Genomic DNA, 27,900 nt, shown 5'->3' with positions numbered 1-27,900 from the left:
CTGTCTGCGTGAGTGTACTTAATCCTACGTAAGATGTGCAAGACAGATGGGGCAGAGATGAGTGAGGGACCATCAGAGATTTGTCCTTTCTTTACACACGACACAGCATGGCTGCTGAGAAGACTCTGCCCAGCTAGAGACTACTTTTCTAGCAGCCCCCACACCCACCTCTGGAATTGGGTGTGGCCACATGACTAGTTCTTGGAATGGGAACAGTAGTAATGTGGGTCACTTCCTGGCCAAGTGGGGTTAGAAGCTGTGTACTTTTGCCACCACGTCTCTCTTTATTGCGAGCTCAATGAACGGGGCTCCTAGGACCTAGAGAAGGGAATAGCTACGGATGAAAGGACTCTGGGTCCTTGACTAAACTGTGAGAAAACGCCCCTGGTGAAGAATGCCCACGTCAGACTATGATGAGAAAGAAGCTTCTATCATGGAAAGCCACTGAAAATTTGGGAATTAACTGTTATAACAGCTAGCATTATCCTAACCATTACAGATATTATGATCTTTATTTATAAACTCAGAAAATAAAGCTGAGTCAGGTTAAGTAACCAGCTCAAAGTCTGACAAAATTTCAACAGTGTGGGGTGCCTGGGTGGCGCAGTCCTTAAGCGTCTGCCTTCGGCTCAGGGCGTGATCCCGGCGTTATGGGATCGAGCCCCACATCAGGCTCCTCCACTATGAGCCTGCTTCTTCCTCTCCCACTCCCCCTGCTTGTGTTCCCTCTCTCGCTGGCTGTCTCTATCTCTGTCGAATAAATAAATAAAATCTTTAAAAAAAAAATTCAACAGTAACTTTATTCGGGGCAGGGGAGGCGTACTTGCCCAAGGGAAAATACATTTTGCAAGTGAGACAACTAGTTCATATGAAGTAAGACGTGCAGGGCTGGGTCTGGAAGCTTACATTTTCTGAAACTGAAGAACGAAACAACAGCAACAAAGGATTTAAACTCGAAAAGAGTAAATGGAGATAATACACATTATTTGTAAATGAGCCCCTTTCTTTTGCTGGTGTATATTCACACCCTTCTCTGCCCCACACTGTTTTGAAATACACACACACACACACACACACACGCACACAGAGGATTTGACCCCTTGTCACAATAAACTGCAAGTCAAGGTATTTATGTTTAAGTACTTAAATGGTGCTTTCAGAACTCCCAGTGTTGCCCGAGAATGTTACATGAACTTTTGCAAATTCAGCGCAACTGTCCCAGAAAAACACCCCACTCCAGTGAACACTCTGCAACTTTGGCCATCCTGGAAAAACCTCAAGTGAGGGGGGAGCAATGGGTAGGAATAACTACATCATTGATTCCTCATGTTTGTTTTAACAACCACCAACTCTGCAAAGATTGTTCTGGAATAAAATACGGAAAAGGCAGCTAACAGAAGCTGCTGATTCATAAATAATAAATATATAGTAAGAGTATTAGAATCAGAACAATAATATTGGCCAAATTCTTTGAATGTTTTCCAAAGATAGAATTATTGCCACTATAGAAGAGGCTGGGATTATCCCAAGATCTCAGGAAGATATGTGCATTAGGTTAAACAACTCTAATCCACCATATTTTCCAGAGAATAACATCTCTCTGATGTCACAGATAACCCGAATGAGACAAAAGGGAAGTCACAAAATATGACTAAAACAAGGGGATACAAAAAGAACATCAAGTTTATGATAAAGTGGGAAACAAGAAGTTGTATCAACCATTAGTTACATATCAAAAGCCCATTAGATGAAGACATATGGATAAAAAGGGGAAATGATCTACTTTTACATTCTGAGGACTCTGAATTCAAATATTCATGTTTCATTTTAGCTCAAATGTTTGTTAGATAGACCCAAAAAGTCCCCACTCTAAATATCTGCTTTACCAAAATGTTCACTTTTCAAACAACTTTGTGAGGTAAAAAGAAGTCAGTTTCAAGTTCTTCATCCCAGTGGTTACTGGGTACAATGATATTTGTAAACAGAAATGTTGTAAATTATTTAAACATAAATTTTCATTAAATAGCCCTCTCCTTTAAGTTCCTAAAATAATCCCTAAATAATTACTTTAATATGTTGATTTGAGAGCAATGTTAGGATGGCACTGTCAGTTGAGTGACTCCATTTAAAAGAAATACAGGGGGAAATTATTATAAAACAATTAAAAACAGAATGATAGAAAGCCCAAGGCAAGCATGGAAATTTGGACTATCATAATGAAACTACTGTTATGTCAGTAACAGCGGTAGTTTTTGAAAAACAAATGTTCATTTGCTAATTTCAATCCTCATTATAAAAAGCACCTTGCTGTTCACTGACTGGATATTTACAAGCTTGTATCATCTCTGTGCATAGAGTTTTCATGCACTACTTTTTTTGGGGGGGGATTTCTATCAAAATAGAAACAATTGACAAGGCCGTATCCAAATCTTCCCCCGAAAAGGCCTGACAAGTGCTGTAACACCATGGTAGGCTGATGTTCATGAAATTTATTTCTACATCTGGTGTATGAGAAATAAAGCCAGTTAGATATTATCACACTTACGCTTAAGTCCTGTAGCAAAATTGGGCTGGGGTGGGGTGTGTGACTGAATGCTAATAATATATTAGACCATCAGGATGTTTGAGAAATAACTCTATAAGAGTCTCAATCAATACTCTTAACAGACATTTAAGATACATCAGAATAGGGAAGGCTGGGTGGCTCAGTCATTAAGCGTCTGCCTTCGGCTCAGGGCATGATCCCAGGGGTCCTGGGATCAAGCCCTGCATTGGGCTCCCTCCTCTGCTGGGAGCCTGCTTCTTCCTCTCCCACTCCCCCTGCTTGTGTTCCCTCTCTCATTGGCTATCTCTCTTTTTATCAAGTAAGTAAATAAAATCTTTTTTTCAAAAAAAGGTACATCAAAATAAAAAGCTGCACAGCAAAAGAAACAATAAAACTAAAAGGCAACCTGCAGAATGGGAGAAGATATTTGCAAATGATATATCTGATAAATTGTTAGTATCCAAAAGGTATGAGGAACTTATAAAACTCAAAACCCAAAAACCAAATAATCCAATTTAAAAATGAGCAGAAGACCTGAATAGACATTTTCCTGAAGAAGACATCCAGAAGGCTAAGAGACACATGTAAAGATGTTCATCCCCACTCACCATTAGGGAGATGCAAATCAACACCACAGTGAGATATCACCGCATACCTGTCAGAATGGCTAAAATCAACAACACAAGAAACGACAAGTGTTGGAGAAAATGTCGGGGAAAAGGAACACTGGTGCACTGTTGGTGGGAATGGAAACTGGTGGAACCACTGTGGAAAACAGTATTGAGGTTCCTTAAAAAGTTAAAAATAGAATGGCCTTACCATCCAGCAACCACACTACCCTAATTCAAAGGGATTACATGCACCCCCATATTTACAGCAGCCTTATTTACACTAGCCAAGATATGGAAACAGTCCAAGTGCCCATTGATTGAAGAATGGATAAAGAAGCCATGGTAGATACACAATGGAATATTATTCAGCCAAAGAAAAGAATGAAATCTTGCCATTTGCAGCGACATGGGTGAAGCTAGAGAGTATAGCCTAGGGGGAATAAGTCAGTCAGAGAAAGACAAAATGCCATATCATTTCACTCATATGTGGAATTTAGGAAACAAAACAAATGAACAAGGGAAAAAGAGAGAAAGACAAACAAGAAACGGATTCTTAACTATAGAGAACAAACAGGGTAACCAGAGGGGAGGGGGTGGGGGGATGGGTGAAATAGGTGATGGGGATGAAGGAGGGCATTTGTTGTGATAAGTACCAGGTGATGTATGGAATTGTTGAATCACTATATTATACACCTGAAACTAATATTATACTGTATCTTAACTAACTGGAATTAAAATAAAAACTTTTAAAAAAGAGAGCCATTTAAGAGAAGCTAAATTACTAGGTACTGGTATTCAAAAATATATACAGGTTATTGCAGAAAATCGAGGAGATAAAGGGGAGATATCAGTAAAAATGATAAGAAAAATATTATTCCTTCCCATAAGACCACAGACTTATAAGAAAGTTGATGGACCATTTTTGGGGACTAGGAATCTAGTTTTGAAATTTCTGAAAAAATTAATCTGAAATGTTGCTGGCTCTTACAAAATACATTTGATAGAAGAAGAAGAAAAGTATCACCCAAATACATGGTCAATTCAAAGTCTTATCAACACCAACTGGTAAGTATGGGGAAGTTTTAATTTACCACTTAAATCTGAAAGAACTGAATCAGACCCATGTTAGTTCAAAAAGGATCAAGATTCCAAAAGTACTGAAAAGAAGCATTAACTATGGCAATCTTCCAGGGGCTTGATAAATCAGAAATGCGTCACCATTGTTTTGTATACATCCAGCATCATCTACAGGATTCCAAAGACATGAGCCTAATGCAGAAAATGGCATCTTGCTGGCTGGAAAAGAGTTATCAGCTGTCATCACCAATCCAACCAAAATGTGGGAATAAAAATATACAGGAGAGTCCTCAACAGTAAAACTGCTCTTCTTGTCAGCCCAGGGTGAAATAAAGCCTATTTTAATTTAGATGGACTGTCCTTGTTCTTCAAATATTAGGTTCTCTTCATGTCCTAAGACAACTTGTAGTTTTTTAAACTGTGGGTCATGACTCAGCGTGAGTTTTGAAATAAATTAAGTAGGTTTATCATCAGCATTTAAAAAGGACACAAAAATATGGACTAGAATAAAAATCAGAGAATGTAACGCATGCTAATAAAACTTTAAAGTGTGTGTGTGTGAGAGAGAGAGAGAGACAGAGAGACAGAGAGACAGAGAGAAAGTTGCGTGTGCATTTGAGGGTTATAATAGGTGGGGAGTTAAGGGATGCAAAAGATCCCTTTGCCTCTAAATGTCTTTTTCTCAGTTCCACCACAGTGTCTGGAATTAAACAAAAAAGATGTATTTCTCTACATCATGAAGATTTGGGGGATTTCAAAAGCATCCAATTAAAGTATCTGGAAAGCTTTAAATCTTAGGTTTTATCAGCCAAGGCTGATGTAACTCCTCCATGAACACAAGCCGAATTAATAGAACACACATAGGACACACATAGATACTTCTATGGTAGGAGACATATGTTGAAGAGTAGATGGCAAGACCACAAAGATCACCCTAGGAGGTCCCATATTTAACTTTCACCTCTTCTGTTAGCACTGATTGATGATTCCCACACAGGATAATTCAGTGTGTGGCTACCATAAAAAATCAGTCAGAAGAGTTGTGAATATACCCTTTTATGTATGGCTCTTCAGCTTCTATTAGCCAGTATATTCATGGACACCACAGAAAAGTCTTTCTTAGGGCCTTTAATTTTCACACCAGTTACAAATTTCATGAGAATTCACAGTCAGTCCATCCTAGGAAGTGGAAAGGATCTCAAGAAATATTTAGACCAATGATCCTTAAACCTCATTATACATCAGAATCACTAGGGATGTTGAAAAAAAGTACAGATGCCTGGGTCACAACCCGCCCCCCCCAGAGATGGAGTTTCAGTTGGTTTAGGGAAGGGGCCCAGGCATTTTTTAATAAACCTCCTGAATTGATTCTCCTGCAGAGTTGGGTTTAAGAGCCAATCAAATCTTACCACCGATAGGATTCTTGAATCTACCTCATTATACTCGAAATAAGTGTTCTGTTCTATTGTTAAATAGCTATAATTATAATTATCTTCTTACTTAGATTAAGCAGGAATCTGTCTTCCCTTAGAATCAACTTGGGTGTCATTTTTCCTACCTTGTCCTTCCCCCAGTACCCCCGACCCATATGAGTGAATGATAGGTCAACTTCCTCCGTCATCTGTCAGTTCTCTGTAACAGCACACACAAGCAAACACATCACAAGACATAGAACACAGTCACAGTAACACTTATTAAATGTTGGTGGTCAATAATATTATTGTTGTTATCACTATTACAATTAGGGAACAAAGTAAAGATAACTCTTCTAATCACCAAAGCAATTTTGCCAAGACCGATGTCTAGAACACACTACTTCACAAAGTTGTACAGTTAATGGGAGGAATTGATACTCTGGATAAAGGCAAGATGTTTGTTTTTGTGTTTCCCTTACTTTTCACTTCCTATAGCGCCTTATAGACAAGAGAGTAACCAATGCAAGAAAACTGTCACTCACAGGTGTGTTCAGGTGAGTTTTGGTAGAAAGGACCCTTTGTTCGGATTGAAAACAATAGCATTTCTGGGTTATGGAAGAACTCTCTTTTGGCATTCAAAACTCCCCCACAAAGTCTAAAATAAGTCTCCAATAATACCTCCTCTTGAAAGAAGTTTGAATAAGATTATATAGTTTAGTTCTTACAGAAGAAACAAAACGGGAAAGGTGAGGTGGGAAAAAAATAACTTCTGGGAATATATTTTTACCTCTGTCTCTGTATCACCGGTTAACCTTAACCCCTCTGTGACTCGGCTTATCAACCCAGAAAACCATGGAACATCACTGTACTTTAAGAGATGCCTAATAGAATTAACACAATATGCTCTCAGGCTTGGTATCATGCCTAGGCTTCTGTGAACCCTGTATAAAGGGTGATTATTTATCCTATAGATCATGTTGCACTGAATAATAATGAGTTAAGCTAGATTTATCTGAACTCTAAAATAAACAATAATAAAAATGACAATAGCACAGCCAGTTTATTTGTTGCTGTTATTTAGGAAATACTGGTTGAAGTACTTAAATCTTGCATTGTCTTCTTCTGCGTTATTGCCAACATTAGTATATTAAATGACATTTTATGAATTATCTAAGACTTATGTTGTCTAATTTAGCCATCTTTATCATGATTAATTGGGAAATTCACCTGTAACTGTAAACTGCCTTGCTTTACAGACAAAAATGAAACAGCATAATCTAACAAACCTGAATTCCAACGAATTGCTAACTTTGTATCATTACTTTGCAGAGCTGAAAAATCATACCTTCAACTAAGGAAGTAAGGAGGGTAACATTGGCTGCTTTCCGTCTTCCTGCTGGCAAATTCAGGCCAAGCCTATCCAGTTTCTCTCTCAGACAGCGGCCTCCATTCTTGGATTTTGCTCTGTCCAAAAACAAAATAAAAACTATGTTTTGAAAGTTCACATTCCGAGGGAAATGATAAGAAGATTTGACCAGATGGGGAATTCAACATGAGACAGAAGGCCTAAGGGCTTAGTTAGAAGACGCGACGTGCCAGAAAACAATGGTCTTACCTTCTCAAAATGCCTCCCAAGAGCGAAGCATTGAGGCATTCAGGTGGTGAGAGGCGTCTCTTCACCTCAGCAATCGTCACCTTGTATTTGGAAGTTGAACTGAGAAGGGACAAACGGCCAGGGACAGAGCAAAACAAGTCTGTGGGGTTGACCACACAGGTGCCACCTTGGGGAGGGGGGTGGGGAAGTATATTACATATTAGCGACAGTGAGAGAAGATAATTGCATAAAAGACAGTTAAGATCAAGGCACTACTTGAGATTTGGGAATACACGACAACAATTGTTCTCATGTATACATGACCTGGATCCTCTCAGAAAGCTGCCTGAAGATGACCTTTCAAATAACAATGAAGGTTTTAGTTTTCAGATATCATATAGAACATGTTTGTGGGGGTACAATTTTTTAATTTAAGCAAAAATTAGCATCCTACGTAGTGCTGGCTGGCCCATCAGTGCTAATTTTGACATCATACACACCAAAAAACACTTCAATTCAAAAAACCCCAAACTCCACCAGTTAACCCTACAGAGGGGATGTATGATTTTTCCATGGCTCTGTATATGTGTGTGCATGTATGTACAATATACACAATGGGTGGATGTATTTTATCCGTGACTTACTATATAGACAAAAGTTTTGAAAACTGTTTTTCAAATTGTTTGAAAACTGCCATCTCTTTTCCCTCATCCACCTACGAACTATAGGCACTGGAATCACTCAGTCCCCAGGTATCACCAAAAATAATCTGCCCATTGTCATAAACTTTCAACCCATGTGGGTGGATGATAGGTCACATCTCTCTACCACATGTCAGCCCTCAGGACTGGCACACACAGTCAAATGTTGCACAAGACTTAGAACATAGGAACAGTCACATTAAGTGTTAGTGGCCAATAATATTATTGTTTCGGTTGTTGTTGTCATTATTACTATTAGGGAACAAAGCAAAGATAACTGCTAATAGCAAAATCACCAAAGCAGTTTTGCTATGCTGGGTTCCTAGAGCAGAAGTCTTTGGTCTCCAAGCTCCAGAAAGTCCCTTGAGCTTTGCTCTCCTCCAGGACAACAGAGTACATTCCCTAACCTCAGGCACCCCTAGTAGACTTGAGGACCCAAGATGATAATCATTCAGGAGGGTTTCCTGCTGCCCAATGCTCCCATACTGCAAAAATCCCGAGCCAATGTCCATACTGCTAACATGGCGGCCATGCAGCCCTGGCATTCAAGGCTGCCTCCTCCCACATTGAGCAATCTCAGGGCAAAGCTAATAGGTTTACTGGTAAGTTCAAATTCAAGGCTTGCTTTCCTGAGCATACATTTGATTTCTTCAACTATGGGAGATCTTAAGTCTCCTCTCCATAAAAGGTCAAGTTCTATGACAGAAAAGAGAGAAAAGTAGGTAGAGGAAGAAAAACAAGCAGGAGAGTGTTGTCCAAAATCTTTTTCCTCAAAGGGTGGTCCTCAACTGGCAGCACTGGCATCTCCTGAGAGCTTGTTAGAAATATGGAATCTCAGGCCCAACTCCAGACCTTCTGAGTGAGAATCTGCATTTTAACAAGATTCCCAGGTGGTTCATGAGCACGTTAAAGCTTGAGAGGCCCTGGTCTAGGACTCACCACTTGCTTCCCACACAGTTCCTCCCCTCCTTTACTAAGCTGCTCAGGTAGAATGTTGTGTTGCTGGGGTCCCTGGCATTCAGATTGGGGTGTGTTCTCTGAGCACAGTGGCTAAGGAACCTGGGAGGATGTTTAAAAAGTGAAGGGGTCCTGGACCTGGGTGGAGAGAGCAGGTTAGCTCTATCTCACTCTTAAAGTGTTTCTACCTCTGTACTACCTGGAATTCTTCCAGACTGTCTTAGAGTCATCCAAGTTTCCCCTGAAAGTACTGGGACCAATGTCTTTCCCCTTCAGAATTCTGAAGCTGGTGATCACCCTGAATGACCCCCCAAAACAGAAGAGAGGATATTGAGAACATTAGAGTAGGCAGCCCTCTCCAGACTGGAAGATGAGTCCTGTACACTTGGCTAAATTCCCAATGTTAGTGCCTGGAAACTGGCCCTCAGTCTGAAATCTGAGAGGTCACAATCTCAACTGTCAAACTGCAATCCTTTTCCTGGCATTAAACTTGTGGTCAACAAAGTGGAAAACCATGCAAATGCCTGCCTCAGGAGCCCCAAACACAAATTCGTCCATGCTTCCCTACTTCTCATTGTCATAGAGAATGAACAGGATATCAATGAAGCTGGCTTTTAACTTCATATTGTCAGAATCAGGACCCTGATAACTTTAGGATTTAGGTCTTTGTGGAGTCATCTGAAGCAAAAATATTAAGGAATCATAATGTCTATATTCAAAATTCACAGAGCCCTCTTCCAAAAATGGGCCTCCACCCATGGTCATGGAGTCATAAGCAAATTCACATTCTTACATAAACCCTCTTCTCTTGTACAACAGCCAATACACAACTGAGGACACAAGGAATCTCACCCAATGGGTCTCAAGTAAATTATGGGAGAAGAATGTTTGTGTGTGTGTAACTTTCCCAGAAAGCCAAGGATAAAGAAGGACACAGCTTTAGACCTTTCCTACATGTATTAACCTACAGTGGGTCAGAAACCTAATTTAGGGGGTCAGAGAAGATTATAAAAGATTTTTGTAAAAAAAAAAAAGGGGGGGGTTAATCAGGTTTTCTCCAATTGGAAAATTGCCCCCTGTTGGCAAAGTGAACCCCATGTGTTGAAAGCCAGCTGCTCCCAGGAAAGTCACTGGATCTGCTACCAAGCCAAGTGCTATCTCCCTGGGCTCTGGGTCTTTCTCTCCTGCATCCAGGTTAGGCTTCTGGCTTATGCTCAGATAAGCATTTATTAGGTAAGTTACACAGGCTGCATATTAAGAGTATGCTTTATGCACACACAAACTGCCTGGAGGATTTATTTTGTATTCAGGATTAGCCATCAACTCTAGAGTCTTTTATTTTTTATGTCACAGCATCTTTAAAGGGAATTTCTGTTGCTTTGATAGTTGGCATTGCTGCAGCCTTGGGGAACTCTCCCATCCTGGCTAAAGATTTGGCAACTTGTAGAGTTTACAGCAGCATGGGGCACCTGATATCTTTCTTCCCAGTGGTTTATTTTTGGGGGAGGAAGAAAAGAGTAATAGGTCAAGATAACCAGATTTTTGCATTTACAGTGACAGTCCAAGGAGGTGGGACTTCTTTAAGGGGATCCGGACTACAGATAGCAATGATGAGATTTCAAAGGAAAGCCATGAGATTCAACCATGCCAAGGCATTTACAGTATTCATCCCCAGTGTTACCAGCTGAAGTTCTTCATGGTGCCTGTGTTGCAGGTGGGAACTTACTGAAATTATGTAACATTCTTTCTAGATCCAGCACTCTAGTTAGAGGTGCCTAGTGCCAGAACCAGGCTACTCATGCTGAACTCTAGAATACATCTCTTTTCCATTCATAGTGCATGGAAGTAATACTTCTATGGAGGGCACTAGTTTCAGAATTGAAATTTGGAGATGGGGCTTCCTATTTCCAGTGATGCTCAAACTCAGATCTGTAGCTATAGAAACAGCATAAGAAATCAGGGACTATCTACTTAAGGTCACTTGTCTAGAACATGACTATCATAAAAGGGATAACTGCGCCATCGCTACAGGGAAAAGTCAGCCAGAGAAACTGTGCAGGGGACAAAACCAGGCATGAAACACACAGATGCAGATCCTTCACCTGCCAGACCTTGTTAGATCCCACGAGGCCAAAGAAAAACAGGGTGGGGCTGCGCCCTTCCTGGTGTGGCTGGAGACATCTGGCCCTGTGTTGGCAGGCACAGTGTGGGGGACTGGAAAAAGTACTGGACTGCAAGTAAGTGGTTGGCCAGCTAGCAATCCATGCAACCTTTGATGAATAACTCTGGGCCTTGGTCTGTCCATCTGAAAAACGGGGATGCTCACGCTTACTCAATTTATTTCCCCAGCTCGTGGGAGGTGCAACGGGAAATGGACGCACACGTGCTCAGTAACCTGAGTAAAGCCCACCCAACTTCACCACTGTGTTGAGCAACTACCACGGCTCAGGAGTGCGAGCTGTGGAGCGCAAGAAGATCCCTACCCACCTTTTGCGCGGCTACAGGATAGAACGACAAACGCGGACGCCTGAGTGAGCTTTTCCTCTTCTTATCCAGGCAATTAGGGCGGAGGAAACAGCCGCGACCGTCTCCATGGAGCTGTGGCTCTCCTGGCGCCCCCAAAGCTGCCTTTAAGCCATGCGCCCCCTCTGGGTGCCTTCCTCTCTAACAACAGAGCGGGCGACGGCTGGAGGCCCTACGCGCTCTCCAGGTGCGATCAATACTTCCTGGCTGGCTTCCGGGCGCGGGGCCCTTGCGCGCAGCCTCTCCAAAGCCGCAGCGCCGCCCCACTCCCCGCCGCTTCGGTGTTGACATAATTAGACCAAATCTTGAGAGCAAAATAAATGTTCTGTTCGCCTTACAGCCAAACAGATGTTTACAATTCAAATGAAAGAAATACAAACGGCAGGGATTTTTTTTCTCCCCTTCTTCATCTCCAGTGATCGCTCGTTTTTTCTGACACATTAAAAATGTGTAAGCGATTATAGGAGTTTCCTGTCCCTGTTTGTTCTGCGGGTGCATTTCTGTGAGGTGCGCGTGTAAACTGGGTGGAGTAAGATCATTCTCCGCTGCTTCCTCTCTAGCCTCTCGCCCTTCTCAATCCCAAACCCCTCGTGTAATCTCCTCCTCGCTCCTCCCCCCAACAGATATTAATTGTAATCAAACAGCAAAGGGATAGTGGTTTAATTGCAATCAAATAGGCCTCGAATGATGCATCAGCCGCTAACTGCGCTGTTTGAAGGGAGGATATACCCTTACAGGTATAACTGGATTACCAGGTTTGAACGCGCTCCTCCCTGTGCACATTCCAGGCAGAACAAAAGAAAGGGAGGTCTGCACAGAGAGACATTGGTTTAATGTGGCTGTGGGTGTGTAATTGCGTGTGTGTGTGTGTGTGAGAATTAATCCCCATTTCTCAATGCAGGGATTGCTTTGATATTAGAGAGGAAGCAGTAGGCTACGGAAAGGGAGCTCCCCGCCCCCGCAAAAAAAAAAAAAAAGATTTTTAAGAAACCATGCCTACAGATCCTTTGGTATATGAATTTTAGTCTTTCATATAAAGGACATTGAATTCCGAATCTGCAGCATCTGTATTTGGGGACTAACGAGGCAGGAGAGGTGTATTTCTGCTCTATTTTCAAAATGGATGAGCTTTAGAGATGAGTTTTGGTGATTCTAGTAAAGAGAGATTCTGGGGGCCCTGACAAAAGAAGAGGAAGAAGGCTTCTCTCCCCCCTCCAATCTTACTCCTTCTGGAAGCTGCTGAAAGAGCCAGAGGCTTTTTCTAACTCGAGTTCCAAAGCTCAGGGCCCTTGCAAAACTGAAAGAGCAGAAGCAGCTCATTCTCCTGACCAAGCAGCCTGTGGGCAGCCAACTGCGGGGGCTGCAGAAGGGAAGAGCGGTCAGGTCCACCCACCCGTTATTGGCAGACTGGGCGATTGATGCTAAACTCTGTTTCACAGAAGCATTTAAAAAAAATTAAATCAGATCTGACAATGTTTGTACCGCAGCGTAAATGCCTCCTCCTTGGCGCGCCAGTCACCTCTAAGCGATCTGACAAACTCCAGCTCTCTTAAAACGTGCGGAGTTCAGATCATATTAATTCCCCAAAAATGTTTTGATTCAAAGTAGTTTGTATTTTGTGTAGCCACGGGCAATCCGGAAAGCGCTCCCGCCTGCCCATGGCCGGGTCCGCTCCCTCTCCGCGTGGCCCAGAGGCTATGGCGGTATTTAAGCGTCTGAAATTAGCCTGGGGCTGCAAGGCAGAGTGATCACAAAGCGAAACAAGGGCGCTTCCCCTCTTCACTTTTTTCATTTTTTTCTTTCTTTCTTTCTTCCTTTTTTTTTTTTTTTTTTTTTGAGTATGCCATTCCGATTTCTCAAAAAAGACCAGGGCCAAAATGTCACTTCTCACCCAAATATGGAAAAGCTGGGTGTTCTCATCTCATCTCCATCCTCATCTGAAGGCCACAGCCCCCTATCCAATTGAACCCCTACCATTGCCATTCCAATCTGGATCCATTCATTATTAGCATCATCGTCATCGTCATCATCAACATTGTTCTCCTACTATTAAATTCTCAGAGCGAGAAATGAAAGGGACCAGCGCCTGACAAAGGGGAGGGGGCCATGAGGGAGCCTCAGAAGATTCATGGGGAAAAGAAGAGTGGGTTTTCCTTTCTTTTTTTTAATGATTAAAAACACAGACGACTCCTGTAAATAGAAGCCTCATTTCTTCAAGAGACGCCTTTTGAAACCCAGTATCTGAATATTCAACGAAGGCAAAGCTCCACTCTGTACGTACAACATTAATATGATCTCTGCAGAATTTGCTACTCAGAAATATTAACATATCAAAGCTGAAGCCGGAGGCGAGAGAAGCTATCGATACGCGAGCACAGGGTAAAGTAAAGATTATTGGTTCTGATGGTTGGAGTGGCGGAGCTGCGGGCAAAATCGCGCACACCATTAAGCGAGAGTGAGCGCGCAGGAGCTGCACCTCCGAGGCGGTGGCAAATATTTTATCTAGGTGGTAATTACCTTGCCGCTGCCCCCTTTCCATGCTTTCTTTGGCTAGCCGGCCTTCATTATAGGCAAAAACAATGTAACTGCCACTTACCGAAGTGAGTCAGAGAAATGGTATTTTGTTCTTTGCAAATAGAAAGGGCCAAATTTAAAGAACTGAATGCCTCTCCCCACCCCCTCCAACACACACACACACACACACACACACACACACACACACACCCTGCAAACCAGGACAGCCTCTCCCTGGTAAACTCATGTGGGGCACTTAGGGATCTTTCTTCTAGAAGAGCACTCAGGAGTCTTTGGAAGTAAAATCTGTTTTGTTCCTCCTACAGTAAATTCTGAAAATCACTAGAAATGTAAGTTTGTCAGAGAACTTAGCAAGGGAGGAAAAATGGCAAAAAGTTGTGCTTTTCAAGGAACCACGTTTCCTGTGGAGACTCACCTGTAGACGTGGATTAGAAGAGAAACAGACATTCCTATCTAAACAAAACCATTACACAGTATGGCAATATGGCAGAGTGCTTGACTTAGTGCCCTCCTGGTGTTTGATGAACGAAGGTGACTTGAGCTGTTTATATTAAGAATCTGGTGCACTACAATGACAACAGAAAGAAGGGGCTTCCTTAGGTTTTCTTCAAAAATGGGGAGTCCTGAGATGAGGGGCTGGGCAGGTTCCAGGAGGATGTACAAAACCTTTAAAGCAAGACTTCCTTGCTATCCATCCGTAAATTGTTATGAACATTGATTGTTTCAGAGTAACAGACATGCACAGACTCACACTTGGTCTCCGGGGCTCAACCAAGTTAATTGGCCTTTCTCTAAGACATGTGGAAATGGAAAAACCTCAGCAGCTAAATTCTGAATTCCTTTGCAAGGGGTGGGGGTGGGGAGGACGAGGATTTAGTCAAACAATACAGATAGAAGCCCCAAGTTACCACCCCTTTCTCTTTGGAGCTGTGCTGTTCTCCTAAAAGATCAATATTTGGTTTAAAATCACAGGCTCCACGCTGATTTTCAGGTGAAACGAAGTGACACCGAATTCTACAAGAACAATAAAACATCACCTAAGGAAGACGATTTCTGTGGCTCTAATAGGACAGGACCGCAGTTCCCATTTTGTAGTTACCCAAGAGCGTAGGCCTTTCTTGAGGGAATGCTGAGCGGGTGTCCCCTAAATCTCTCTCCTAAAACGTCAACTGATTACACAGCCACCTCCCTTCCAGCTCCCGCCCTCGGTCTCAGATAATTCCCACCCTCTGCCCAGCTATTGTAAGATCTGATGCAATTTCCAAGCGTTTGAGAAGGTGATCGCGGAGCAAGTGCGGAACTGAACGCGTCGACCGCAGTAGCGCCGGCCGGGCTCTGGGAGGAGCCGGCTCTGGGCGCTAATTAGTGGCGCTGTCCTTCAGCACCACCGACATCTCCATGCGCCCTGAGTGCTCAGCCTCACCTTTAGTGTGACCGCCCCAACAGACCCGGATCAGCACATCTCACCTGACCCCCGTTTCACTGTGCACCCCTCCCTTCAACAGTATGTGTATTTTATTTCAATTTCACTAGTCTTGGGCCTATCTCATGTCACTTCAACATGGCTGAATGTTAGCCTGGCGGAGAAGCCTAATATTACTCATTTAAAAAAAATCCTTATGGAGCAACACTAGTGGTTTTTTGAAAAATAGTTTCAACTCCCCATGGAGTGAAACTACAGAGTTGAATAGCTATTTTACATTTAGTGGAAGTTCCAAGTATCCACTATGACAATCGTCTTTGTTTTCTTTCCTCCTCAATTTAAACGGAATTTCACATTGGACACTGGGTTGTAAAACATGCAGTTTAAATATGAAAGAATCCATTGCTTTCTTTGGAAAAGCACTGGAATCTTTCAACAAGCTTTGAAAAGGATGGACAGGAACTGAAGGACATTTATTTGGTGCCATCAGAAGTGACTCATTCTTAGCAGTTCAGTTACTATAGAAAACTGCGGCCCTGGAGCCGGAATTAGTCCTGGTGAATAGGCCACATCTTATTAATTCGTATGAAGTTGGGATAACAGCTGGTCCCCTTGCCTGTGTGCTCCTCGGGTTACTCAGCTTTGCTAGGAAAATAAGCTTCAGAGGCTCTGGGTACAGTTAAGTGGGGAAGCCAGCAAAGTCTGCACTGCCTTGAGGCCCTTAAAATGTCATAGTTCAAAACCTTTTGTCAAAATGGAACATCTGAGATGCAGCCCCCTTCCGTGTCTAAGCCAAAATCAACAGATCTCGACTCTTGCCTTCCCCCCACCTTCCAATTCCATGGGTAACTCTGGATTCAGATGTTTTCCTCAACAGATGGGAACAAGAAAGCTTTATCCGGTACAGTTAACACCACCTCCTCCTCCCACCTCCCTTAAAGAAAGAAATGTTCTGGACACTTAGAAAAATAAGGGCAGCTACAATATTGGTGTTTCATTAGCCTTCCCTGAAGCCTCAACGAATCTTAGCCTTTCATAGAATCCCTCAAAGCCTCAAGCTAACACCATCACCTCAATCACCCAGGCTGTGCCTGGCACATTCAGGGCTAACAGAGACCAGAAATTCTGCTTTAGGATGTGCTGATGGGGAAAGGAGGTGTGACAAGGATTTTTCCCTTTCATTTCTTTTTTCTTTATCCCCCCCTCTAACTTTGATTCTGTCACTGTTCCATGAAAAACAGCAAATCTCTTCCATCATAGCTCTTTGGGGCACAAGCTGGGTTCAACTTTAATGAAGGAAGGCAGTATGCCTGTGTGGGACAAAAGTAACTGACCAAGAGTAACTGTTTTTTAAATCATCAGACAAGGAATCTGATGCTTAAAAGCACTACCAGATCTTCAAAACAAAGTATCAGATGAGAGAAGAATGTTTCATTTTAACATATAACTTACCTCTTCTTATCACTCCACCTTGACCATTGAGAACAAGCCCACACTGGGCTTCCACGGAGCCCTTAATAAAAGAAAAATAAATAAAAGCACTCAAATAGATACTAATAGATATGACCACGTGAGTTAAGTCTTTCAATCTGCCCCATTCCTGAACCCCATATCTCCATAGTAGGCATTTAAAAGCAATCATTGAGCTGGAGCGAGTTTGGCAGCACACATGATTTTAAGGGAAAAAAGTGCCAGAAAAACCACAATCTAAAAGTTGTATAAATCTTAAGGTATGCATTTTGCAGCACCATACAATATTACACTTCAAAGCACCTGAGTGCCTTTCATCTTGGCATAAGGGAATGAGAAGCCCTTTGAGTCCCCATCAAGGCACGTAGCATATATAACAGACCGTTTCCACAGCACTTTCTGCATGGAGCATATTACACTAAAAGCGTCAAGTCTGGCACTGTGGGTTTCTTGGGAGCTCAGAGGAGCCATTTCAAGTGCAGCCTTCAAGATATCTGATGTTGGTTCTGCTTTACCACAGAAGTAGGAGTATCCTACCCAAAATATGCCTTAGAGAGGAAACACCATCAGATTCACTCACTGTAGATCTCAAGCTTCCTAATGGATTGAAGGATCATTTGAGCTGGGAAGAAGGAAAGGGTTTGCTGATTTTTGACTAAGAAAAAATAAAAATTTCTCTCTGTCTTTTTTCCCCTGAGTTGAAATGTGTTAAAGGCTCATTTTCCTTTACAAACAAACGAGGTATTGGACATGAAAGAGGCCTTGAAGGGTGTTAACCTACCCAACAGCCCGTGAAGAGTTAAGTAAATGCGGAGAGAGTCGGTGCATAATAAAAACCCACTTTACAAAACAACCTTTACAGCCCTGGCTCCCTTTCGCTTCCCCATTTTCACCATATTGAGGCAGGCCTGTAAGACCCCCCTTTTCAACCTACTCACGAGCTCTTTCTTATTTTAAATGTTCTGCCTTAAAGTGATTATCAAATCAATATGAAAAAAAAAACTTGGAGACTGAGCATAAATTAAAGCGGTGATGGGAAAAGGTGTGACAGTTTCCTTTGTTGGCCATAGCAAATCTTTTTAGGGGACTCAAAGATGGAACTGAAGCCACAAGACTGTTTGCATCTGTTAGGCAGACTTAGACCGCCCTGCAAACCATTGGACTTTCACTTAAAATTCTGTGCAGGGAAAAGTATATTTACATTTGTTGCATTTGAAATGAGGCATATGCTGATGAATGTTTTAAAAAGAAAGAAATAAAAGGAGAGAGACGGGTTTCTCCCACACATCCCCTCCCTATTTCTCTTTTTAAAAGTAGCTATTACTTTTTTTCTCTTTCTTTTTCATTCTGCCAACTAAGTCCAGGAGGAGTGGAAGAAAATAACTTGCCAGATTTACAACTTGCTTCATATATATATATATATATATATATATATATATGCATATATATACACACATACACAATGATATATACATATATAGTTATGTATATAGACATAGATACATAAATACATCACATATCATACTCTTCAATTTCTTCTAAGATCTTGGAGTGTTTCTCTCAGTATGAATATTCCCTCAGTACGAGCAATAAACTGAAAAAAGACTATAAATATAAAAAAGACACAGACTGGGGGAAAAAAAGGTCTCAAAATATCTGAAATGTAGAAGGTAAAGGGCCTCGAAGCTCTCCAAGGGAGTGAACCACTCTCCCTCTCATTCTCTGGCGCACTGTTAAGATGTTTATTTTCTTAGAAGAAACGAATCTTGGTCTCTACACTTAACAAACTTTCCCCCCTTATAAGTAAAACATGTTGTTTGGTCGGATGACATTGCATAAATGACCAGTTGAATGGCACTAAGTCGAAAATTGGATAAACTACGGTGTTCTTTTGCACGGGATTCGCTCTTTGTCTGGTGCTTGCAAATGTTCTAATCCCCTCTTTTGAAAAATGCCCGGCTTTGTGCCTAGCACAGAAAAAAAATTTGTACAGATACAAAAAAATCAGCAGCAGACGCGGCTATTAAAAGGAGTAAATAGGTTTTAGTTGAGCTAAGCATTGAATGGCAGATTTTTTCCCCCTTGAGACAGAAGAGGATCCTTGTGAAAAATGTAAAAATGTTCTGAGCGTATAAAATTATTTTGTGAATATAAATGTAGAAAGTCAAGGTTTATGGATCCAAATCTTTTTTCTTGTGTGCCGATCTCGTGCCCACGGCTCTTTGTTGGGACTGGAAGGGCTTTCACTTTAATTTTAAAATACTCCCTTGCTCGGAGGTAAATGAGGGGCAAAGATTTTCTGTGCGCAACAAGGGGTCTCTTATGTCTCCAACTTGTGCTCTTGGAGTATCTCCCTTTTCGTTATGGAGGCTGTGGAGAGGGTGGCCAGCTTTGTGCAGACTGAAAAAGTACGGACTCAGCTACAGCTGTCCTTTCAGCCCAAATAAGCTACAAATTCATGTCTTTTGAGGTTGTTTTTTAAATTTGTGGGTTTATTTGTTTGAAATGTGGCTGTGACAATATGTTTGCAAAATTATAAATTCTATTGTTGGTGAAGAATGTGCAAAAATACATTAAGAAAGAAAGTAGGAGAGAGACCATCTGATTGATGACCTCCATAGTATCTGGATTCCTTCCTTCCTCCCTTCCTTCCTTCCTTCCTTCCTTCCTTCCTTCCTTCCTTCCTTCCTTCCTCCTCTCTCTTTTTGCTCTCTCCCTCATCCCTCCTTTCCTTTTCTCCTTTCTTCTTCCCTTCTTATTTCTTTTCCATTTCCCTCCTCTCTCTTCCTTTATTCTTCATTTCCTTCTTTTTAAGAAGTTGGATCTTATGTAAAAGTTAATAACCTGAGAAAAATAAAGTTGTGAATTACCCAACTGGGTGGTGGGACTGAGTGCTCCTTAGAGAGAATTAGGCTCGACCCCACAGCCTGGTGAAGTGCATTGTGCAGATTCTTTGATGGGTATAAATTTTTAGACTTTCATTTGCAATTCTTTACTATCCACAGCAATCTAGTATTTTCGGAAAAACTTTTGCTAGAGCCCAACAAAGTCTCAGGGCAAACCAGCCCCCCAATTCTTAGTTTCCACAAGCTCAGTCTGGGACAAACACCTGGGACGCACGGGTAGACCAAGCAAAACACAGAGAGGGAAGGTACAATTGGTCATCATCTTATTGGGTCTCACTGAGTCCAGTTGGCTCAACCCAGCCTCTGTGATGTCCTCCACCCCATCCCCTCAGGGACAGAAATGGGGATTCACAACCGAATTCTGTGCAGAACTACTGAAAGTGGGGCCCTGCAGCTAGCCAGACTCCCTGGTGCCCAGGTGAAATGCCTTGATCCAATGAGAGTGACAGAATGGCACACGCCTCTTCTAATTGTTTTGATAACTTTCCATAATAAGTGGGGTGTGTGTGTGTGTGTGAGAGAGAGAGAGAGAGAGAGAGAGACAGAGACAGAGAGAGGAGAGGAGAGGAGAGGAGAGGAGAGGAGAGGAGAGGAGAGGAGGAGAGGAGAGGAGAGGAGGCTTACATTTAGAGCTTTAACGGAGTGGGAGGGGGAGGGCAAAGAGGGGAGGGCGCAGACAAATTCGCTGCATGCTTATTTACCTGCAAGTCGTCTGCTCCCGCGGCGGCCAGCCCCAGGCTGGGCCCTGGCAGGAGTCTTTGATCTGGGTGCATTCCATACTGAGAGCCATGGCTCATGAGGGACAGGTCGTGGCGGCGGTAGGCATCGAGGCAGCCCAGCTCCCGCCTCTGCTCGTCCAGGCAGGACGACTTGAGCGCCCGCGCATTGTGCAGGTTAATAAAGTCGGTGGGCTCCCCGTGGTGGATCTGCTGGTAGTACTGTTGCGAGTGGTGGAGCGAGTTCAGAGAGTAGGCGTCGGGGGTGACGGCCGGGTGGCTGTGCTGAAACTCGTAATGGAAGGACTGGTGGTGGAGCGGGGTGTACTGGTGGTTAGTGGAGAAGTAGGGGGACGCAAACTCGGTACCGGTGGTGGAGTAAGTTAAAGGAGAGGAGGAGGAATAGGCGACAGTGGAATTGGCTACGGACTCCAGACAGCCAAGCTGCATCAAACGGTAGCTGTTTGATCCGTCGTGACGTATCTGGAAGGAAGAGGGGGAAAAGGGAGAGCAGAAAAACTTGAGGTTTGTCATTTTGCAACCGAGGCGCCGCTCTCCCGGAGCCAGGAGCTTTCTCTGGCTCTCTAAGGAGAGCGCGCACGCAGGGCTGGGGCCGAGCCGCAGCCCCGGCTCAGCGCCTTTGCCAGAGAGCCTTTGCGAGCAGGCGAACTGGGGGTGGGCAGCCTCGTCCTCACAGTCGAGAGGGCGGAAAAAAAATCCCCCACCCTATATAGGTGCGGGTGACACACCACACACACACACACACACACACACACACACACACACACACACACGGCCCCTGCCTAACTTGCACAGGGAGCTGGGCGCAGGGAGCCAGGTTTACGACTGACTCCGGGGCGGCGGGGAGCAGAACCAGAGTCCACACGCACAGAACGCGGGCCGGCGCCTCGCCACTGCAACCAGATCCCAACACCGGGATTCCGCGACTGTCCATGCTGAGCTGTTCCGCCAGAGCTGCTCAAAATCATTATCCATATATTTACAAAATCCAGTCTGTGCAAATCGTTCAACTTGCTCATTTCCTTAACCATTTGGGGCAAGGAATCCGACCCCCCTCTTTCTGCTTCACTTTCCTAGAATAAGCCCATTCCAAAAGGGGTGCGTTGTTCCCCACCCCCCTTGTCCACCTACCGCCCCCCCATCAATCTCTTTACTTTGCCTTTCTATCTTTTTTCCATCTCTATCTTTTTCTCCTCACCCCCTCCTCCCTTTCTTTATTATTAGGATTATGTTTTCCCCCTCATTATGGCAAATGTTTCTTAACGTGGCAGAGAGTTGCCCTTCCTGGCGACAGATGTCATAACGAACTTTCTCCCCTTTCCTTCCTTAACTTCCCCCGAAAGCCAGATTATAATTAATCGTAACGGTCCAATATAGATTAGAGACAGGGAAAGCTGCCACCGCCGCCGCCACCGCCGCCGCCGCCGCCACACACACGCGCGCTCAAAAAAAAAAAAAAAAAAAGTAATAATACCTCGGCATCGTGGACTAGTCCCGGAAAGGTAGTTGACATGTTGGGTTTCTCCGAAAGCTTACGATGCAATTTCCCCCTCCAAAAAAAGAATCGGGAAAAAAATCCAAACTTCTTGTATTTTCCAATTTTTTTTAAGGAAAAAAAAAATGTTCTATAGATAGAGATCTAAATTGTAATGGCTTTGCCCGGATCAGATAGCTCCTTGCCTCGTACCCACTTAAAAACCTGTAGGAACAAAATTTTCCCTCTGCACAAAAGCAGCTCCCTGGAACAGATTTTGTACTTGCTGAGTATTTCTTTGGCTGATGTCGTAGGTCCCTTGGTAATATAGAAGTTTTGAAAATTAAGCATCAGCACTGAGAACTGGGAGGACAATAGGCAGAAGAGATTTATCCCAGGAGACAAGGAATAAATATTGTATCTTCGCCTAATAAGGAACTGGAGGTTCTTTCAACATTTTTATCCATTTTTTCCAACCTTTATCATGCTTTTCTATACCGACTGAGGTGGGGACTCATCTCTACAGAGAGCATTTGCACACATTTTATTGTGAAGATAAAGATCCAGCCCCGATATGTGTATATTAGAGATAGAAATATATATTAATTAAAGCTTCCTTTTGCATGAGTAAGTGTTCATTCCTATTGGTTCCACTCCCTAGATGCTGAAAGCTGCTTTTTCCAACAAGCACCCAAATCAATTTCACCCAGATTGGGGTGTCTGCCTTTGCCCAAGTGGAAACAATACTGCTCTTTCCATATTTACATCGAATTTGGGTTCTTTTCCCTTTTTTGAAAGGCAACACCCTGCGGTAGCTTACACTTTCAGCAGCTTTTAAAATAAAGAGCCACAGTGGACAGCCCCAACTTTTCATCATAAAGAAATGGTGTAACTGGCAATATATTTAAGAAAAATACAAGAGAATAAAGATGTGTGACAAGATTCTACATTTAGGTAAAACGTTGTCTTCCACTTCCCAACCCAGCCCATTTTCCCCCTCTTTTGTGTTTTCCTTCTTCCCTTTCTGAAACAGTGCTGGATGGGGGTTGGGGGGGGTTTAGACCATTTAGCAGTGACACAAGGTATTTGAACACTACTACCCCAAAATAACCCTTAAATATTTGAAAGTTCTCTTATACAGAGAGGGCAGGAAGGAGGCAGTGCACATCTATCTCTGTCTCTTTGGTGGATTTCTCGACTTTCAAACAGTATTTGAGCTTTACTTCGTTCAAAATTCAGCTTCCTGCACCAAGTGTTCTAACACCTGGAGGGGGTAGTGGTGGCTACATGCCCGCAATACTGAGGCTTTGCAAGGTCCGCTCTCCAACCCTGTCTATCTCTTAAGAACTCATCTCAGAGATAGAAGGGGTAATTTAGTCTTAATTGCCATTTCATTTGGTTAGCTTTTAAGTGTTTAAGCTGAGAAGGTGTCTTAATAATAAGCCGCAGGCAAACAGGCATGTGGCTTTTTTTTTTTTTTTTTTTTTTTTTAGGTCGGGGTTTGGGAGGGTTTATTAGGATCTGCTCATGCAGGCTAACTGGGGCTGTCACTCAGCGCTCTTTGCTTTATATAAATGGACAAAGGCACACGACAAGAATTGAAATGCACTGTCTGAAATGGAGATCCGTGATGCTTCAGTCCCGCACAAGGGTCAGCAGCCAACACTTGCTCTCTTTTTCAAGGTGCGCAAGCGCTCCCCCTTCTTGAAATTCTATATTTTGGTCTAACGAAGTCAGGAGAATGAGAGCCCAATGAAAATGAAAAGAAAGAATGCCCAACTTGATCTTTAAGTAGGAGGGGGTAAGATGAGTGCCCTTGGCACTGAGGGGCTGAATCCCAAAATGCTTGCAGCGGAATCTTTTGTTTGTCAGGACTGAGTGAGGCCTCTATATTCTACCCACAGAGGAAATAAATAACCGTCTGTGGGAGCTGGGGCCTGCCCCCACGACCTTACCCTAGGAACCCCCGCCTCCGCGAAGGTGTAACACCCCTCTCACACACCCCTCCCCCACCCCGGGAACGGGTAAAGCCCGCAGGTTATCTTGGGAATTGCCAGAAGCGCTTTTCTAGGTGGATAATGTTGGTTTCCCTGCCTGTCGGAGCTCAAACGGAAAAGGATGGCCCCTTCTCAGACAAGCAGCAAACCCCTCCCCCAACTGCCCTACTGTCAGATACGTCTTCATTGAAGGCGAAGGGACCTTCTTTCCCCGGCTTAGGTCCAGGCAGCAGACGCAAAACCCTCTCCCCTGGGAACAACCAGGAGGCTCAGGACCGGGTGGACGCCGGCTCTGCCTGCTGTGCCAGCGCGTTTGGCCCATGTGTTTGTCCCCGTCCGGGAAAAGATCCACACACAGCCCCCGCACTGCTGATACTCTTGATAATGAGCTCTGGCCTGGAGCTGAGTACATCCACAGAATGACCTCTAGTTGTCTTCTCCCTCTAAACACTTTTGGACCTCACGGAAAAACGGGCAATCTTAACTCTCCATTCCACTCCTTATCTCCATTTCCTTTTCCTGAGTGACTTCTAGATACCAAGACAAAAGGTGTCCAGGGGTCATTTACTGTTTCTCGAACCCCCGCTGAATTAGAAGAAGCTAAAGATCTCTCAGAATGAGAAAAACAAATTTGTATTTGTATTTAAAGGAAACGAAGCCAGGAGGGTAAAGTGCGTCTCTTGGCTTAAGGGTCTACTTTGCCAGGGCCCACATCTGCCTTGGAAAGCTCCAGTGTCCCAGCTTCCCACACCAGCGTCTGAACTGTAGGGAAACTCCATTTGGCCAACTGCTCCCTCTCGCCTCATCCCAACAAAAAGAAAAAAAAAAAAAAGCTGTCTGTCCCTGAAAGAAAAGTTGGGGAAATCATCCGCGCCATATGCACATACTGGTCAGCGCTCCCTTCCATCTGCTCTGGGGTTGCTCGGCGCGCCCCTTTTCTAAAGAAACTCATCAAGGCAGGTGTGTGGCTGTGCTTGGTGTGTGTGTGTGTGTGTGTGTGTGTGTGTGTGTGTGTGATGTGCGCGCGCGCGGGATTTGTTTCTGTCAGACAACCCCCCAACCCCCACCATCTCCCCTTCCCATCCAATTAATAGTCCTTAGCAATTAATAAGTGCCATCCTGCTTGACCCAAAGGCTGGGCTTTTCAGCAAAGCTAATTCCTCTTTCTCTGCTTTGCCCCTTTCCGGGAGAGCGATTGGCCACACATTCTCCAGCGGGCGCGTAATTGAATTAACTGGCCTCGGCGAGATGGAGACACGGTGACAATCGCCTGGGGCTCCCTCCCTCGGGAAACCGGTAGTGAGCATCCCAGCCTGGCCGGCCGGCTCCCACCCACTAGAGATAGTTCATAAAAGCACAGGAGAACCCCCACCAGCCTCGCACCCTAGAAGCTGAATAAGGGTCTCTCTCAGCACCCAGCGCTTCTGTTCTGCCTTCTGATTCCATGCTCCACACCCCAGGAGGGATTGTTCTACTGCAGTCGCTTTAGGAATCTGCAATCTTTGTATCTATCATTACTGTTTTGGTTAGGATCCAGAGCTAGGAGAGAGAGTTTATGAACTGTTTCCTACAGTTCAGATGCTGGTGTGGGAAGCTCAGGTCTCTTCTTGAGCTTCTGGGCTGTTATAATACAAGTCACCACAGTTTTCATCCAATCCCAAACATCTCCACTGAAAGGGTCTGCCACCTACTGTGTATTTGAAGTTGGTGGACAATTACCAGCAAACAGTGCCTACCCCAACTTTATTAAACACATGTTTCTCTTTTTCCTCCTCCTCTCCCTCCCCCTCCTCCCAGCACTCCTCCTATTCTTTCCTTTTCCTACTTGGGATTTCCTTTGCTCCTCCAAACAGATTTGGTGTGTTTTCCTGTTGCCTAAATAGATTTTCCCCACAAAATTGCCTGCACAATGCTAAGTGAAATGGAGTAAAGATTGTAATTATTGTAATTATTTGGACACTTTTAACCAAAATTATTTCCTTGGATATATTCATATACATGAATCAACTAGAGTATCTTCCTTCTCTCCTTTTCCTCCTTCCTTCTTTCTTTCCTTCCTTCTTCTTTAGCGATTGAATCCATTAAACTTATGCCATATCAGGGCATGTGTGTACATTATCTAATAATGAAATTTAGTGTCTTCTGCTCCAGTGGGGCATGCAGTTCCATAACCCAGACATGAGTTTGCACAATAGGAGATAATTTTCATGATTACAAAGACCCAGCTTTGGAAGGGTACTAGTATGGGGAAAGAGCAGAGCACCGAAGATCCAACACAGTAGGCGAACCTTCTTTCCACAAAGCAAAACAAGAGGTATAGATCTGTATATCCTAAACTTTCCAATCCTTTCCTTCCACGTTTTTGGATGCACATAAAGAGCAGAGGGGCCTTTAGAGAGCTGAAAGAAAGCCAATGACTGCTGTGTCCTGTCTTATTTTCTTTTTAAGTAAGTTCTACACCCAACATGGGACTTGAACTGAGGACCAAGAGTTGCATGCTGTACTACCTGAGCCAGCCAGGCACCTCTGCTCCGTCCTATCTTAGTTGTGTCTGGTTCTACCCTCTGTTAGGCACCCTTCTACCTATTCTTGAGTCCCCTGCCCTCTGAGTGACTCTACCCTGGCTGGATAAGCTTCTGACTTCAGCCTGGGGTTCTTAGAGCCAAAGAGAGGGAGGTCTCAGGGCCCTCTGGGGGAGAGGGGTCCAAGTTTCACAATCTCTTGGGATTTTAGTGACAATAGAAAGATCTTATCCAAGGACCTGCTCTGGTGTGATTCCTCTAATCTCTCCCAGCTAGGGATGCTGTGGGTAGATAGGTGGGTGGGGACAATCCTTCAAGTTATTGAAAGGCAGACTTGTTGGGTCCACCACACAGTATTCCAATCCCTGGTTCATTCATTTTTCCTCCTTAGTAACGAATGCAAGATGGAGAGAGAAGAGTGTTCCAAATACCAGGAACATTCTGGTCAGGAGCCAAGCAGCTAAAACTTGGCCCCGTTACAAGGGCCAGGATATTTGAAGAGAAAAAGCTTGGGCAGCAGGGGTGTTCGTGCGTAGGCACTCCAGGTCAGACCCCCTCCCAGCCAAGGATGAGTTGCCTGCCTTTCCTACTTCTATGAGCCCGAGCTGATGCTGACCCTGGATGTCTTTGGGAAGGTCCCTCCAGACCTTTTTGCAGTCAGGACGTGGTAACTCTTCTACCTTCTCTTGGTATTCTCTCCCCCCGACCCCGATTGCACTTTCAACAACAGAAGGGCGACTTTGCGTAAAATGTTACCTAATTCCAAACGAGAAAAGGCAGACCATTTTTAAAAAGAGCTTTGGGATGTTTAGGGGAAATTAACATTTCTGACAGACTCTCCAGTCACTTCAGTTTAAGGGCTGTCATTGATTTTTCTAAATTCCTTTTTCTTACTAACTTTTTCCCCCTTAAACCTCCTCGCCGCACGACCTTACCCCGCCCTCCGCGCTGTTTGTCAAAAGCCTAATGCGGATCTGTATTCCGCTTCAGCCTCGCAGCCGACAGGCAACACGGATTCCATAATCGTACAGAGAAGATGCATTTGCAAGCAATTAAAAAGCCTTGCGAATGTATTAGTCGAAAATTAAATAGAGGAACTCTCGTCTGAAGTCTTCTCTTTGATAACAGTGCAACTTGGAGCCGAGGCCCTCACGTGAGAGGCCAGCCTCCTTGGCCTCCTGCCTTGGCTGCCCAGCTGCACCCAGGCAGGGCACGGGCTCGCGCACCGTCTCCGCGCGGCCGGGGCGCCGGGGGAGCCAGCCTCGCCAGCCCGGCGGCCTCCGAGGGCGCTCACCCCTGGCAGCCGCGCGAGCCCGGGAGGGCGCGGCGCCCCGGAGGCTTCTTGGCTGGCTGCGCTCTTTGGGGCGGGGAGCCGGCTCTTCAGCTCAGGTCTTGCTTTCCCCTGGGGACACT

At 44.0% G+C, this 27,900-nt stretch overlaps 1 protein-coding gene across 1 annotated transcript in view; it reads right to left on the bottom strand.

Annotated features, from left to right (window-relative positions):
* TFAP2D (transcription factor AP-2 delta) overlaps positions 1-22,007 on the bottom strand; it is a 55,980-nt gene extending 33,973 nt beyond the window's left edge. The window contains exons 1-5 of the mRNA XM_026507272.2: positions 21,969-22,007; positions 20,459-20,956; positions 16,834-16,894; positions 7,264-7,429; positions 6,994-7,112 (exon numbers count right to left, since the gene is read on the bottom strand). Of these exons, the coding sequence (XP_026363057.1) occupies positions 6,994-7,112; positions 7,264-7,429; positions 16,834-16,894; positions 20,459-20,956; positions 21,969-22,007 (883 nt within the window). The remainder of the gene's footprint in view (positions 1-6,993; positions 7,113-7,263; positions 7,430-16,833; positions 16,895-20,458; positions 20,957-21,968) is intronic.
* Between the last annotated feature and the right edge of the window lie 5,893 nt (positions 22,008-27,900).

Source organism: Ursus arctos, unplaced genomic scaffold (assembly GCF_023065955.2).
Source record: "Ursus arctos isolate Adak ecotype North America unplaced genomic scaffold, UrsArc2.0 scaffold_29, whole genome shotgun sequence".
NCBI classification, from domain to species: Eukaryota; Metazoa; Chordata; class Mammalia; order Carnivora; family Ursidae; genus Ursus; species Ursus arctos.
This window is presented reverse-complemented; position numbering and strand designations above follow the sequence as displayed.